This window comes from Mizuhopecten yessoensis, unplaced genomic scaffold (assembly GCF_002113885.1).
Source record: "Mizuhopecten yessoensis strain PY_sf001 unplaced genomic scaffold, ASM211388v2 scaffold11153, whole genome shotgun sequence".
NCBI lineage: Eukaryota > Metazoa > Mollusca > Bivalvia > Pectinida > Pectinidae > Mizuhopecten > Mizuhopecten yessoensis.
In genome coordinates this window covers 347,552-363,837 of record NW_018408906.1, presented here as the reverse complement: position 1 = coordinate 363,837, position 16,286 = coordinate 347,552, and the positions used below count along the sequence as shown (strand labels likewise).

Here is a 16,286-nt window from a genome sequence, read left to right as displayed (position 1 = left end):
CATATGCAAAATGTAGCTGCTTTAAAAACAGGACACAGTTGATATCCCCACCTTCTAACGATATACACTTTTTTTGTATGTAGTATATATACAATTGCTGGACATGAACAGACAAATACATGTACGGAGATATAGTACTTGACATATGTATGCTACCAGGATCCGATAGCCATCGCGGGTCAGTTTCCGCCTATATAGCGACTTAGTCCCTTGGACATAACACGTTTAACCAGTTAATTGAGAACCCGGTGTGACAAATGCATGCTACTTGTCCTAGGCTTGGTAATTTCCGGAACAAGGACATAAAGCCCCATAAATCAATCATTCAATCAACATATTTGGAATTTGCCTCTAGGTTCGGCCCACCCGGGAAACCCACAACCAGAGACGTATATATTATGTTATATACATCTCTGCTACAACCCAGATTTGTCCTAATTCCATTCCAATATGGCTGCCACACCAAACTGTATATCAAATGCATTCTGTTAGCATTAAACAATCCCTACCACAAAAAAATCCTCCCCCAATATTTCTCAAACATAATTGAGGTACATGCACCCAAAATTTCAGAAAAAAAATTCAATAACTGATGAAAAACTCACTTTTTATATGTTATTTTTTCCAAGCTGAATAAAAGTCACATTTCAGGAAAAAATCCATTTAAACTTGTAAATATCATAAGGTTGGATGTCCATGGAGATGCATTTGTCGAGAAAATTGTAAGAAAATGTGTAAAATCTCCAGAATAATGGCATATATTTCCCCTGAATAAATCACAACTGAGCACAAATTAGCGAACAAAGTTGACTGAGGTTGGAAAAAGGCATACAAAGCAAGTGAGATTTTACCTGTGCACCATTCACTACAGGTTTTCACTCCGGTAAATGGCTTGACTTGTATCAAAAGGCTTGTTAGCTTTATGAATCTTTGTAAAATATCCAACCAAAATACATGTCATCATTCTCGAGATTTGAAGCATTTTCTCACACTTTTCTCGACCATAGTCACTACATGGATACTTAAGGAATGCATATACAGGTAATTTTTTAAAGTTTTTTCATTAATTTCATTATTCATTACAATTTTGCGCCATTCAAATTCCGCATCAAAAAGTTTACTTTTCAGACAAATCAACAATATTTTCGACAAATCATTTCAACAAAGGTAATCATTCACATTGTTCTTGACATGAGTATACGAAGCTTCCATACTTTATTCATTTCGAGGAACGGTTGAGATCCCCTTCCATGTACATTAATGAATGTAATAGCTGGGCATGAAGAGGCAAAACAATTCACACCGTCAGAATTGAGAATATTTTGGTTTGATTGTTTGTTCATTTTCTCCCTGTAAATGACCCTTCCTTTCCATCACCATCCCAATCCACCCCACTAAGCATTTTTCGGCATGCTAAAACCGCTCCAGATACTTCTGGATGGCTATAAGCTACTTTCGGTTTCGAAGCGAGGCCTGTTTATACCGCCTCGTTTTCAAATCGAAAGGAGGCGGGACAACCACGGGTCATTTAAGAGATAATCGCCATTCAGACTTCAGACTGAGTAATCTTAGTGCATTGCGTGCAGCTCTATCGAGATATATAGTGAGATTTAGAGGATAACAAACCTATGGGACAGTTGTAGCACGGCTGTTTTGTGGCGCTCGTGATCTGCATGATGGGAACCTACCCACGTGTAATCAAGTTGGAGGGTGTGGACGTCTTCCCAGCCAGGACGGAAGGGCTCCTTGATGTGTCCAATTCGCCAAATTTTATCCTTGTCAAGCCCAGGTTTGTATATTTTAATGGTTACCATATATAAGGAAGTTAAAGATTTGTTGATTACCATCAACGCCATAAAAAACAGACATAATTAACATTTTCTTATTTGACATGCAAATAGGGTATCACTTTAACAGTTCTGATTAAAATGTTATAACATCAAAATATAGATTTAGTCATTAAGCATGTGTTTGCTTCATAATGGTCGTAGCCTGATCAACCTGGTCATGTGGATGCTGCAAATTGAAACTAGAGTTCAGGAAATGATCAAAGCCCAATTTTGTTGGAGGTTGACCCTCTGGGTCAGTCAGCAGCCTAAAGCCATATAAAAAAGTATCTGTTGGAAGGGGGATAACTAACCCCCTTGACACCCCAACCCCACCCCCACACATTGCAGCCGTACATGTTCCATTAAGACTGATTCAGACATTCTTGGAAAAAAATTAATGGTTGTAAAACGGTCATAATTATCTGGACTGACCAACGTTGCTACCAAAGGTAAAAGCTGGTCATGGTCAGAGGACATGTGGATTGATGGAGGTAATTAACAAATTATCACTGATGAGGCTGCTTCTGTTGGGTTAGGCCTGTACATGTAAATTTTACCTGGTGGGCTCAAGGCAATGCAGCGCTTAAGTCAGAGCTTATCTCCAATCAAATACAACGTAACAACTAGATATCAGTGGCAGGTAAAAAAAAAAATGACTTCAACTTTGTAACCAACAGGATGAGATATCTGGAGATTGTAATTCAAAGTTTTATTTACATATGTCAAGCATTTGTACAATTTAAAATAGAGTTTAAAACATATAAAATGCAATCCAGCCACACACAGGCTTCTAAGACAAAAGTAATTCTTTATTTTTGAAGCATTATACAAAAGCTCATGTTAAAGGCAAATTTCTCCTCCTATACAATTAAATAATAATATATTAGCACTTACAGCAATTATGTCTTGAAACCTACAGGTACCTTCAGTTAAAACATGAACTGGGCAAGGGTGATTGTTAAATTTAATATCAAGATTTAAGTTACAAGAACATTAAACATCCCATATGAAAAACGTACAAACAGTTATTTCTGAAACAAAAGATCTCCCAGAGACTTATAAAACTAGTAGTATGTGTATATGTCTCTGGATGACCAGGTTGTTAATGTCAGTGTTCATAATTACCATGTTGTGTATAACAGGGTGATGCAATGTTTATAACAAGCATGAACCCTCACAGATACATGTATATACATGTAAGCATGTACCCTCACAGATATGTACATGTAAGCATGTACCCTCACAGATATGCACATGTAAGCATGGACCCTCACATATATGCACATGTAATCATGAACCCTCACATATATGCACATGCAAGCATGAACCCTCACAGATACATGTATATACATGTAAGCATGTACCCTCACAGAAATGTACATGTAAGCATGAACCCTCAAAGATATGCACATGTAAGCATGGACCCTCACATATATGTACATGCGAGCATGAACCCTCACAGATATGGACATGTAAGCATGAACCCTCAAAGATATGCACATGTAAGCATGGACCCTCACATATATGCACATGTAATCATGAACCCTCACATATATGCACATGCAAGCATGTGCCCTCACAGATATGCACATGTAAGCATGGACCCTCACATATATGCACATGCAAGCATGTACCCTCACAGACATGTACATGTAAGCATGAACCGTCACAGATATGTACATGTAAGGATGAACCCTCACATATATATACATGAAAGCATGAACCCTCACATATATGTAAATGTTAGCATGTACCCTCACATATATGTACATGCAAGCATGTACCCTGACAGATATGCACATGTAAGCATGGACCCTCACATATATGTACATGCGAGCATGAACCCTCACAGATATGCTCATGTAAGCATGAACTCTCACATATATGTACATGTTAGAATGAACCCTCACAGATATGTACATGTCAGCATGAACCCTCACAGATATGTACATGAAAGCATGAACCCTCACATATATGTAAATGTTAGCATGTACCCTCACATATATGTACATGCGAGCATGAACCCTCACAGATATATACATGTAAGCATGAACCCTCACAGATTTGTACATGTAAGCATGAACCCTCTCAGATATGTACATGTAAGCATGATCCCTCACATATATGTACATGTCAGCATGAACACTCACATCTATGTACATGTAAGCATGAACCCTCGCATATATGCACATGTAAGCATGTACCCTCACAGATATGTACATGAAAGCATGAACCCTCACAGATACATGTATATACATGTAAGCATGTACCCTCTCAGATATGTCCATGTAAGCATGAACCCTCACAGATTTGTACATGTAAGCATGAACCCTCGCATATATGCACATGTAAGCATGTACCCTCACAGATATGTACATGAAAGCATGAACCCTCACAGATATACACATGTTAGCATGTACTCTCACAGAACCAAGCAAAATGATCCAAAACTAGTCACACACTGTTCACTTATTTTAAATATATATTTGCTTCATAATGAGATATATTTTCATCTTTGAAATTTAGACGCTCTGCTTTCAAGACACATATCTTTTCTGCACCCTTGGACTATGTTTGAACATGATCAAAGGCACAATTACGGTAGCTTTATGATAGGTTTGGGTAAAAATCCTGACCAATTATTAGGCTGATTCCTGTCCTTTGACGATTACACAGGGGTACACCCGACTACAATGCCTGTTGATTTACCATCATAATGTCGAATGATTCCTTTTTATCTGCATCAAAGACATCAGACTATTTGTATCATTCGCAAGGTGTCCCGTAAGCAGCCTTCAGCTTAAGAATGTAAAGGAGATAAGTATGTCAAGAGCGGAACCCTTGGATTTCAAAGACAGGATTTTTTTTTAAAAGTATTGCACATGCATGGCATAATGGCGTAAAAAGAAAGTGCATGCATATGTCTATGAATGCCATATAACTACATGACTACTTACCAATGAAGGTGTTTTTACATCTCTAGAATAGTAGAATTACCGATACACTTGAGGTTTTCTTCTTTCTTTGTAGTTGGGTAGCGGACGATGCAGTTTCATTTTGCGTCCTTTGTAACAATAAGTTTAACCAGCTTCGACGTAAACATCATTGTCGTCAATGCGGACGAGTTCTGTGTGGAAAGTGCTGCAACGAAAAGGTGAGCCCCATTTTGGAGGTATAATATCAGTGATTTTATGGACAGAGATCTATACTGAGCCACTCTAAAGCACTTAACAGTACATACATATACAATTTAATACAATGAATACAATTAGCATATATTCATGAAACCTTTCTCATGCTCAAGCACAACAATTTCTTGTTTTAGAGATAAATGAATAAAAAATCAATTTTTGGCAATAATTTGCAGGAATGTTGGGTGATTAAAAGCCATATACTGTTTTCAATATTTCAGCCGGACATTTTTACTGTGTCACATTATTTAGAGGAGTCGCAAGAAAGTTGGCTTGAGCACAAAGTTCATGCTCCGGCCATGGACTTTTAATTTACTTTTGGAACACTTTGTGAGAGCCTACTTTATTTCTTGTAATGGGACTCATCAACATTTGGAAAAAATGTTCAAGGCTCCTCTGAAAAAATCTTCCAAAAATCATTATATTTGATTATAATTGATGTCACTCATCAATTAACTAAAAGGATCGAGAGACAGCCAGCTAATCACGCCGAGGGGTGCTCGTTCGTCTATTACACCCTCAGGATATAGGGGATGATTATTTTCTTCTCAACCAATTATTTCAGTCACAATTCCATCGACATTAGCAATATACGTTTGTAGGTCTACCTTAACATGTATGTACAAGTATATTGTTTCCACTTACAGGTCCTCTTGCCACAGCTGGGTATTTGTCAGCCAGAAAGAGTTTGTGATTCATGTCTACCTGTCGCCCACCTGGTCACAAAGTCTCGGTCATCAACACAGGTAGGTTGCTTTGTCATGGCACGGAATGAACTGTTTCAGACACCAGACAACTTACCTGAGTATTTACCTTTTAGAAATCCATTCATGGCGGGGAAAAAAATATTATACAAAGCGGGGTCCGAGGTTTGACCATATCTAGTAAACAATGCTTTTTACTTGGGTCATGTAGAGAAAAATTTGGTACATGAAAAAAGTTATAAACAAGCTTATGCCATAGAGAGTTTCATTCGACCTCTGTCATTTTTTACCAGGGATATTTTTGTTTATCACAATCCAAACGGTTGAACAGGTTAGACCAGAGTTTTTCGTTTATGAAATAAGGTTGGACCTAGTAATCTAGTGCTGCTTTCAGGCGAGTCTTGACCAAGCTTGCAAGGCCTGCATAAACATTTGCAGGTCCGCCAGGATTTATACCCGAAAATCTTCCATTTAAAACCAGACATACCTGTTGTTCCGCATAAGCGAAACAGGCCCGTATAGTAGTAGTATGGAGAATCCTTAGGCCAAGGGGAGATAATAATTTATAAATAAAAGGTGTTCCCACTCATACGCCAAGCTCATTATTTGTGGATAAAATGACCTTGAAAGATAGTTATTTTAAATTTTGTTTAAGATGACAAACTTGTAGCAACTTTTCTGAAATATTTTGGTAAACAAGAAGATAATTCTTTTTATGAAAACTGGTAGATTTCCTATACAATAATTCTATATTTATATTTATTGTTGTCTTCAGCAACATCAGATTGAAGGTGCCCAAGGATTAGTTAAACAGTTGATAGAACCACATGGTTTATGCAGAGTAAGTAGATTTATTTGTTAACATTATTGATACCTGTCAGCACCATCTCTCTGACACTATTATTCGTAAATAGAACTTCATTTTGTTAGGGACTATTTATTACATTTTGTTGGCAAATATATATTTTCATATCCTGTAGACAACTGAAAAGTGTTTATCTATAGTTAAATTGACTGCTTGCCTTGTGTAAGCGCTTTTGACCTCTTCACCTCCAAACTTGGCTATTGCAAGTGCCTATTGACATTATCCCCCACTTGTTTCATGTAAGCCATTTTGGATACCTGTCTACTTCTCCATGTAAAGACATTTTGACAACTTCCTACTTGCCTCATGTAAGTTCTCCTTTGGTTTATTTAGTCATGTAAAAGCCTTTGACATCTCCCCCACTTATCCCCTTGAAAGCCATTTTAGACACCTCTCTTCTTTTCCTTGTAAACAACCTTTCGACACCTCCCCCACTTGTTTCATGTAAGCCATTTTGGATACCTGTTTTCCATGTAAAGACATTTTGACAACTCCCTACTTGCCTCATGTAAATACTCCTTTGGACATTGCTATATTTAGTCATGTAAAAAGCCTCTGACACCTCCCGCACTTATCCCATTGAAAGCCATTTCAAACCCCTCTCTTCTTTTCCTTGTAAACACCTTTCGACACCTCCCCCACTTGTTTCAGGTAAACCATTTTGGACATTCATACACTCTGATACATTGCTGTTTTGATTTATTGCAATATCCTGTAACATATTTTACTCATTCATTTGAAGGAGAAATGAAAATGTTTTAAGTATAAATCTATATCTACTGTATTTTCTGTATTTAGAATTGACTCTAAGTTTGTGTGACATTTTTACAGGTTGTGGAGCTTGGAGGTCTGCAGACTTTGGTGGCTCTGGGCAGGATCAATAATGAAGTACTTGCAGTATGTATCATGAGAAATAAGAAACAGGCACACATTTTGCACCAGTCTGTCTAACATGAACTAGACTACAAGTGCAGCTTCTTTATATCCTCCTCAAGTCAAAAGTAAACACTGATGTCATATAAACAGAAATGTTTTGCCTTGTCTTGTATTTTTTTATTTTTTTCTTGAAAGTTATCAAGGAGCAAATACAAATTGATTTTTTCCTCAAACAAAAATCAAGTTTTGAGGCATATGGAAAAACCCTGTTAACCAACCATTATTTAAGACAGACTTCCAGATTAATATTATTTAATATCCCAAACACAACTATTTCTTGTCTGTAACTCGTTAAATATATAATATCCCTTTTACATATATGTATCTTTCTTAAAGTATAGGTGAGAGAAAATTTATTGGTCCTGATGACTTTGACATACCTTATTAATATGGTAATAAGCCCATGCCTGGTGATAAGCCCACCCACATCTTTTGCAGTTCAGTCTAAATGTCAGGGCAAAAAATGTTTTGTTGACCCGTAATAAGCCCATCTTTCTTCTTTGAGTCAAAGGTTATTTGTTGGCCCCCACGGATTATTGCTGGACAAATATGTTACGATAAAACCTTGGTATAATACCTCTCATTTTATTTGCCACTTTGCTTACCACAAACAAATTGCAGGTGTTTCAAGGTCCTTCATTTTAACAATTCCTTTGTATGTTTGTTTCCCTTAAAAAAAACACCAATCCTCTTTATAATGCCTCAATATCCCACCAACCCCCTTTATAATGCCTCAATATCCCACCAACCCCCTTTATAGTGCCTCAATATCCCACCAACCCCCTTTATAATGCCAACATTTAGCTGAACATTCGGTGGCATTGTAACACTGTTTTACTGTATTTACCTGAAAATGTGTGTCAGCTAACAAACTTTCATTTGGATATTCAGAAGTATGTCATGAGCGGTCTTCACCAGTTGTCCATGCATCACCCTCTACACAGAATCCTGGTGGAAATCGGTGTCGTCTGCTCAATCAGCAGGTCAGTGTTTTTATTTCTTGCCCTCTTATTGGATCCTAAAATAAATGTTTGAAAGTGATTGGGACTGTAAAATCTTATTAATAGACAATTCTACATAAAATTTCTTCCTTTTGCACATCACTTAAAATATTATGAAAACTTGTTCTGTTTGTCATTATATTTCAAATGTCTAACTCACAAGAATTTGTGTTTGAAAAATGACCAATAAAATGACCCCAGAGTATTTCTTTCAATAACCTTTCGTATCAGACATACAGCTGTAATCTAACTTCTTTTCACAGTTACCAAATGAAACCCTTGTATTATGATACCCTGTTTAATCAGAACAATTTCCTGGATCACACAGGATGTCAGATTAGACAGGTTTCACTGGATGGCATTTCTTTAGGAACATACTCCTCCCCCCACCAGTAACATGCATTGTTAAGAAATAGTACATTGAAGCCTGTATAAATGGGTGCCTGTGTAATGGAAAAACCTGTCTAATGTGTACATACATATTTGTCTCTTTGAAGGTCAGTTTTACAATGAAAGCTGTCTAATCTGACCCTTAAGTATTCTAGCATCCTGTCATAATCAAAACACATCTTATATAAAACACAAAATAAAACTTGTGTATTCTGACAACCTGCCTAAACCAACTGAAGGATTAGCCCCTCATAAATGCAAAGCCCTATCTGTCTATAGAGTTTCTGTAATGATAAAACCCCTATTTTTCCAGTATAATGATGCGTCCGAGCTGTATGGATGAACAGGTTAAACTAGACGGTATCGGTGCTCTTATGATTTTCTGCAAATCATCAGAATTGAGGGCCAAAGGTAAGAGTGCATGTGACAGTATAAGCGATCAAGAATCTACAGTATAACGTGCATTTAATTGACGTTACGTTGATGGATTGTTGAAGTGAAGTCATTGTATAGTTGTTTTTGTTTTTTTTTTTGTTTTTTTTTTACATTTCAATTTTTTTATTGATTTTCATGTGAACAATTACATTAAGACCAGAGACAAAACATTACATTACATAACAATTCATTACATTACAATACCCATAGGATTATATACATGCTTGAGTTCAACATGCGCACTGCTAAATTTGGGAACATCAGAAATTACACTCTGCACCGATTTTTTCTCTCTTAAATATACATATTTATTAACATGCCCTCACATACCTCCACCTTCATCGGTGATTTAGTTGGATCTAAACACAATAGTTTCAGAATAAAATATGCAAGTTCATTTTGAAGCAATTTGTTCACCTAGTTTCTTCCAAGTTTTTTTAGCAGCGCCCATATTAAATTTAATTTTTAGCTTAGCTTTTGCTATAGATAAGTACACTTAGACGAATAGACATACAGCAAGACCAATTTCCATCATCAGTGCAATATTCATTACCATACCGACAAAGACTTTGTTTATATTTTACTTTGTTCCTCCCTTTCGGATAAAGCATGCCATCCTCCCCACCTTGTAAGGAATTTTGTGTATTCATTTCTTGATTTATACACAATCTTTTCTACCTCATAGTATTGACATATGTGTGATTTTAAGACTTCAAAACACACATAAATTTTCTTAATTCTACAGTGATAGACATATTGCTTAAACAGCAGCGACATCATATTAATCATACCATTATGGCGACCATGAAGCCCTAGCAGTATCGATATTGGCGATATACTAAAGTTGAACATGGTTTTATCGAGAAACCACTTCTCTAACTCCTTTCGAAGCTTGATTATCCTTGAACATTCATAAAATAAATGTATATAGGTTTCTTTTTCTTCCCTACAGAATGTACATAGCGGAGAATCCACCGCCTTAATTCTGAATAGAAAAATATTGGTTGGTAAAATTCGATGGACCAGACGATATTGCAGCCATCGTAGTTTTGTATCATTTGTTTGTTTAAAAATCTCTTTGTGAGTTTTCTTCCACCAATACTCATCATCTTCTAGTCCCAGATCACATGCCCATTTTAACTTGTATGAATAGTTAATTGTTGACCCATATGCTTGAATTAAAGTTTTATATATTACTCTTTTTCCAGGCCTGTCGGAGACTATGCTTTCCAGGAAATATGGAAAAGTGGGGGTATCAGTCACATTGGTCTTCTCTTTCAAACTAGGGAAAGATTTGACTAAAGCCTTCTTTAATCCTTCAAATGAAGTGAATGGGGGTTGAAACTGATAAAACTGGCAAAAGTCATGATAAGAGAAAATGTCTCCATTTTTGTCCATCATATCTTGGACGGTTATTATGGCTCTCTCATACCAATCCCTCCAATAAACTGTTTTTTTGTCAATGGTAAAGAGAGAGTTGAACCACAATGGCTCTGTCAATATATACTTATCCTGAGGATGAAAGATTTTTTTTATTTCCGCTAACATATGGAAAATTTCCTTCCAAAATAAATTACTTGTTCTTTTTGACATCATTTTAAAGAATTGGTCACCCGCATTGGACAAATGGAGTTCTACTTCATGATTATGATCCTCTAACAGGACATATGCCCATGTATATGCTTGACTTTTCATAAATCTTCTTATCCACCCAAGTTTTAAGGATTTTAAAAACGATTCTAAATGAAGCATGTCCAAACCACCCTCCTCCTTACTTTGAATTATTTGTTTTCTAGCAATTCTATCCGTTGAATTACCCCATAGATATGAGAAAATGATTTTGTTAAGTCTGGTCAAATATTGTCTACTTGGAGAAGGTAAGCTCATGAATACATGTACCAGCTTGGAAATAGCCAGAGATTTAATTACAGTTATTCTACCAAGGACAGTTAAATATCTTTTGGACCAATTATTGAGGAAAGCTTCCACTTCATCAATTTTTTGGAGATAATTAAGTTCCATCATGTCCTCAAGTTTTGGACTAAAAACAATTCCAAGAACCTTTACCGGACCCTTTGTCCAGTTTATCTCGATATCACTACAAATGTTATCGTCTGATCCTATCTTATTCCCAATCCACATTGCACTTGTCTTCTCGATATTTGGCTTCAGGCCAGAAAATTTGGCATATTGGTCTAATAATGATAGAGCAGCTCTAAGGGAGCTGTCATCACCATTTAACAACAATGTTGTATCATCTGCAAATTGACTTAGTTTAAATTCCTTTCCATTTATCTTAATACCTACAACTTCAGGGTTGTTTCTTATCATAATGGCTAACACTTCTGCGCAGAGCAGAAAGATGTAGGGAGAGACAGGGTCGCCTTGTCTGCAACCTCTACCAATTTTAAAGAACTCTGAAAAGAACCCATTCTGAATAACACAAAGCTTAAAATCATGATTCAATATTTTCATCCATTGAAGCATAACCGGTCCAAAGTTAAAAAAGTTTAAGGTTTTGTGAATAAATCTCCACGATACAGAATCAAAGGCCTTCTCAAAATCTATAAATAAAGCCATCCCTGGAATATTGTTTTTTTCAGTATAACTCATAATATCATAAAGCATTCTGGTGTTTTCCCCAATGAATCTATTTTTCATAAAACCGGTTTGGTTTTCGTGAATGAGATGATCAAGCGTTTGTTTGATTCTGTTAGCAATACATCCAGAGAGTATTTTATAAGAAGTATTAAGCAGAGATATGGGTCTCCAGTTTCGTAAAAATTCCCTTGGCTTATTACCCTTAGGGAGAAGAGTCACAACACCTTGCCTCTGAGTCCAGGACATTGATTGACATTGAAAGGCATATGTTATAGAGCAAAAAATAAGTTTTCCTAGATCCTTCCAAAAAAACTTGAAAGTCATTGTATAGTTGATGTGACGTCATACCATTGTTATGAATAGGGGAATCCTCCTGCCTCAACCCTAGGGTGAGACAAGGATATCCCACACCGGAAAAAGTGTGGATACACCTGCCGAGGGTCGAGGGTAAGAGAAATCCTTGTCTCACCCTAGGGTTGAGACAGGGGAATTCCCCTATTCATTACAATTGTATGACGTCACATCAACAATGCATCGTCATGTTAACCAAACCTTTAGCCTGTTACATTAACATAACATTATGTATGTGATACACAATGGGTGAACAGGGTAAGAGAAAAAGAATCATTCACCTCCTTGAGGTGAGATTGGGAATCTCAACCCTCGGGGACTCTGCAAAGCCTCGTGTTTGGCAACTTAAGAATCTTCCCCCTCGGATTGAGATTCCGCTATCTTACTTTCAAGGGGTTGAGAGATTCTACTAGTCTATAACTGCATAGAAAAAGACAGCTCACACGCTAATATTCTGAGAATGCTACAATTATGTCGTCGCTTTATGCAGTGTATAAACAAGGACATCAATTCTGTCACTCTTCAGCCCTTTATGATGGCCTGATGCATTCGTTTCACCATGACAAAATAATTTCATGGTTGAAAAGTGTTGGAGAAAAATAATCATAACCAGGTAATAGAAGAAAACAATGCTTGGTTCACATTTTTTATTTGAAAATTGGTCTGTTTTGGCAACTGTAGATTACTTATTATATTATTCATGTACCGGTTGTATGTATTATTGTCTTAACTGACTGTAAGAACATATATCATCTAATGTAGTATTGTCTTTTTAACAATCCTGACTTCAATGAAAACAATGATAAAAAAAAAAGAAACCTGATGCATCTCTAGATAATTTATTCACCTATAAAGATTTACTGTTTTAACAGTTGTAAAAGATGGTGTGCTGGACCCAGTTTTAAAGTTGTGTGCCCCTGGCAACAGTTACACGGTGGCCGTCCTGGCAGTAAGCACTCTGTCTCTGGTAGCAGAGAATCAGGACACTAACGCAAGAATCATTGAAAGCGAACACAAGGTCCTGTTCAATATCCTCTGTCTCACGGCCTCCAGTGACGAACAGGTCAGTTTGTCTCCCCTGTAACTGATTAGTTTCCATGACAACAAGTTTGCGACCCCAAGCAATATATCAATTTCCATGGTAACTGACCACCCAGTCCAATGTTTTGCCGACATTGGTTTAATTAATATTAGACTGTTGTTAATTTTGCACTTCAATGTTTTGTAATTATTATTTGTAGAATTCTGTGTACTCTAGGAAAACGGTAGTAAACTGTGGCATACAGTTAAGACTAGAATAGTCTACATGGTAACATACAAAATGTACCATTTCCTGTGATAATAGACCATTCTGCATGGTAACATACCATTCTCCATGGTAACAAACCTTTCCCCAGGGTAACAAATCTTTCTCCGTGGTTACAAACATTTCTCCCTGGTTAAAGTTTTGTTTCCATGGTAACAAATTATTCTCCAAAAAGTCAATTAAGGGGAGGTTACTGTATGTTCAAAACTTGCAGTGGAATTCTCTAGTGTTTTGCCCGTTGTGGTACAAAGCTTTTTAAAGTATAAATATTGTTGTATTGTGACATATGCCCTGCCTTTCCCAAAGAATTCAGGGAATTAAGGATTAAACAGGTATTTTTCAAGGGAGATAACTGAAATATAAATTGAAAAGTATTTGATGTGCATTTTCTGTCCCATATATTAATATTACTACCATAATAAAACCGAGTACAATTTGTGGGGAAAATTTGAACTGAAGATGCAATCAAAAATCTGCAATGGAAATGTTAACTGTAAAAAATCTAACCTTTGTTTTGAAAATATTGTCAAAGAAATTATTTGAAAAAATTATTTGAAAATATTGTCAAAGAAATTATTTGAAAAAATTATTTGAAAATATTGTCAAAGAAATTATTTGAAAAAATTATTTGAAAAAATTGTCAAAGAAATTATTTGAAAAAATTATTTGAAAAAATTGTCAAAGAAATTATTTGAAAAAATTATTTGAAAAAATTGTCAAAGAAATTATTCTGTTTGGAAGCCAGAGTGTTGGACTATTGAAGTAATTGAGTAACAAGGTAATTGCTGTATTGTTTCGTTTCTATATAGATGCAGGAGGTTTCACTGAAAGTTCTCGTCTCATTGTCCCTCGGGTCAACCTTTCACATGCATAGGATAATACAAGTAAGTTTGGAAGATTTTTATTGAAAATGAAAAAATTATCCATGAATCTAAATATCTATATTTGGCCAAATAAAAATGTCTTTATTTTCCTTCTGTTTTTTTTTCTTTTGACATTTTGTCAATTTTCCAGTGCAATGATACTTAACAAGTATTGATCTAAAAAAAGACAAATTAGTTTAAGATTAAAAGATTTTGCATAATTATATATCTACTTGTGTTTGCTTACCGTAGTTCCTCAAAAAATGTAGCAAGAAACAGATACAATGACACCTATCTAATCTGACCCCTGATTATTCCAGCATCCTGTCCTGTCTGACTTACATCTGTTTTTGTTGTTGTAGGGGGACATGTGATGCTTTGTAATATTTCAGTATGTTTGTTAATGAGGTGATTTTGAATGAGCATTTTGAGTGTTTTCTATCCTATTATGTTTTTTTGTTGATTTTCACGAAGGTACCTATATATGATTGTAATATGGCCGACAGAATTGGAGGTTTGACATGAAATATTGACAAACAGTGTGTGTTTTACTCATTTTACCAGTAAAAACTTTTAATAAACTTCATTTGAACTTGAATTTTGACAGGAGGATTTCACCTGCGGACGGAGTTTAGTGAAGGTCATGAAAAGCAAGCCCCAGAATGACCAGGTGTTGGTTAATTGTGCCTGTCTCGTTAGTAACCTAGCAACCAGCGCTGAAGACCAGGTGGGTAATCAGACGTTATCTACAGCCTTTTTATTTGTCTTTGTATTTTTTTTCGGTAATTCATGTAGTATCTGTGTAAGAATAATGTACATCTACCGCGGACCGAACTCGCGATTCCAGACTACATATTTGGACGCTCTACCGCTGAGCTAAAGGGATTTTCTCTCTAGCGTGAAGCTAGAAGGTGACCTTAATCCTATATAGAAATAAAAACTGCCACACTACTCCCCCCTTTTTAAACGTGTTAAACCTCTAACACCACAACAATCCTGGTCACAGCACCATTTGTAACAGGAAATAGAGTAGTGTGCTTCCACCAGGGATTGAACCTGCGATCCCAGATTTCCTAGTCCGACACCATCTACCACTGAGCTAAAGGGAAATTCCCACTAACATGAAGCTAGAAGGCGAACGCAATCCTATATCAAAATCTGCCACATCTGTATATAGGAGGAGTGTAAGTACTAACAACCTTGAAAACAGTTCACTGTTAACGTTGTTCAAAGTTATCCAGCACACAAGAGTTATTTATCTTACATTTAACAGTATGTGGCTGGAACACGAGTTGTATTAGCTAGACCATTCACGTGTTTTTATTTCACGGATCATTCACGATTATTAGCTCACCTGGTCCGAAGGACCAAGGTGAGCTTATGCCATACCGTGGCGTCCGTCGTCCGTCGTCCGTCCGTCCGTCAACAATTTCTTTAAACGACTTCTTCTTCTTAACCACTGGTTGGAATTAAACTAAATTTGACTGGAAGCATCCCTAGGTGGTGGGGATTCAAAATTGTACAAATGGTGGGGCTGACCCCCCAGGGGGCTGAGGGGCGGGGCCAAATGGGGTCAATTTGCCCATATTGCTTTAAGCGACTTCTTCTCTGAAACTAAGAAGTGGATATCAACCATATTTGACTGGAAGCATCCCTAGGTGGTGGTGATTAAAAATTGTACAAATGGTGGGGCTGACTCCCCAGGGGGCTAAGGGGCGGGGCCAAAAGGGGGCAATTTGGCTATATTGCTACAAACGACTTCTTCTGTAGAACTGTGCACTGGATATCAATCATATTTGATCAAAAGCATTCCT

At 36.6% G+C, this 16,286-nt stretch overlaps 1 protein-coding gene across 1 annotated transcript in view; it reads left to right on the top strand.

The window, feature by feature from the left end:
- The first annotated feature begins 1,513 nt into the window (after positions 1 to 1,513).
- LOC110467014 overlaps positions 1,514 to 16,286 on the top strand; it is a 17,711-nt gene continuing 2,938 nt past the window's right edge. Inside the window, exons 1-10 of the mRNA XM_021523876.1 lie at positions 1,514 to 1,789; positions 4,860 to 4,983; positions 5,668 to 5,766; positions 6,500 to 6,565; positions 7,421 to 7,486; positions 8,417 to 8,508; positions 9,230 to 9,327; positions 13,176 to 13,366; positions 14,419 to 14,493; positions 15,080 to 15,199. Coding sequence (XP_021379551.1) covers positions 1,674 to 1,789; positions 4,860 to 4,983; positions 5,668 to 5,766; positions 6,500 to 6,565; positions 7,421 to 7,486; positions 8,417 to 8,508; positions 9,230 to 9,327; positions 13,176 to 13,366; positions 14,419 to 14,493; positions 15,080 to 15,199 — 1,047 coding nt within the window. The 5' untranslated portion in view covers positions 1,514 to 1,673. The remainder of the gene's footprint in view (positions 1,790 to 4,859; positions 4,984 to 5,667; positions 5,767 to 6,499; positions 6,566 to 7,420; positions 7,487 to 8,416; positions 8,509 to 9,229; positions 9,328 to 13,175; positions 13,367 to 14,418; positions 14,494 to 15,079; positions 15,200 to 16,286) is intronic.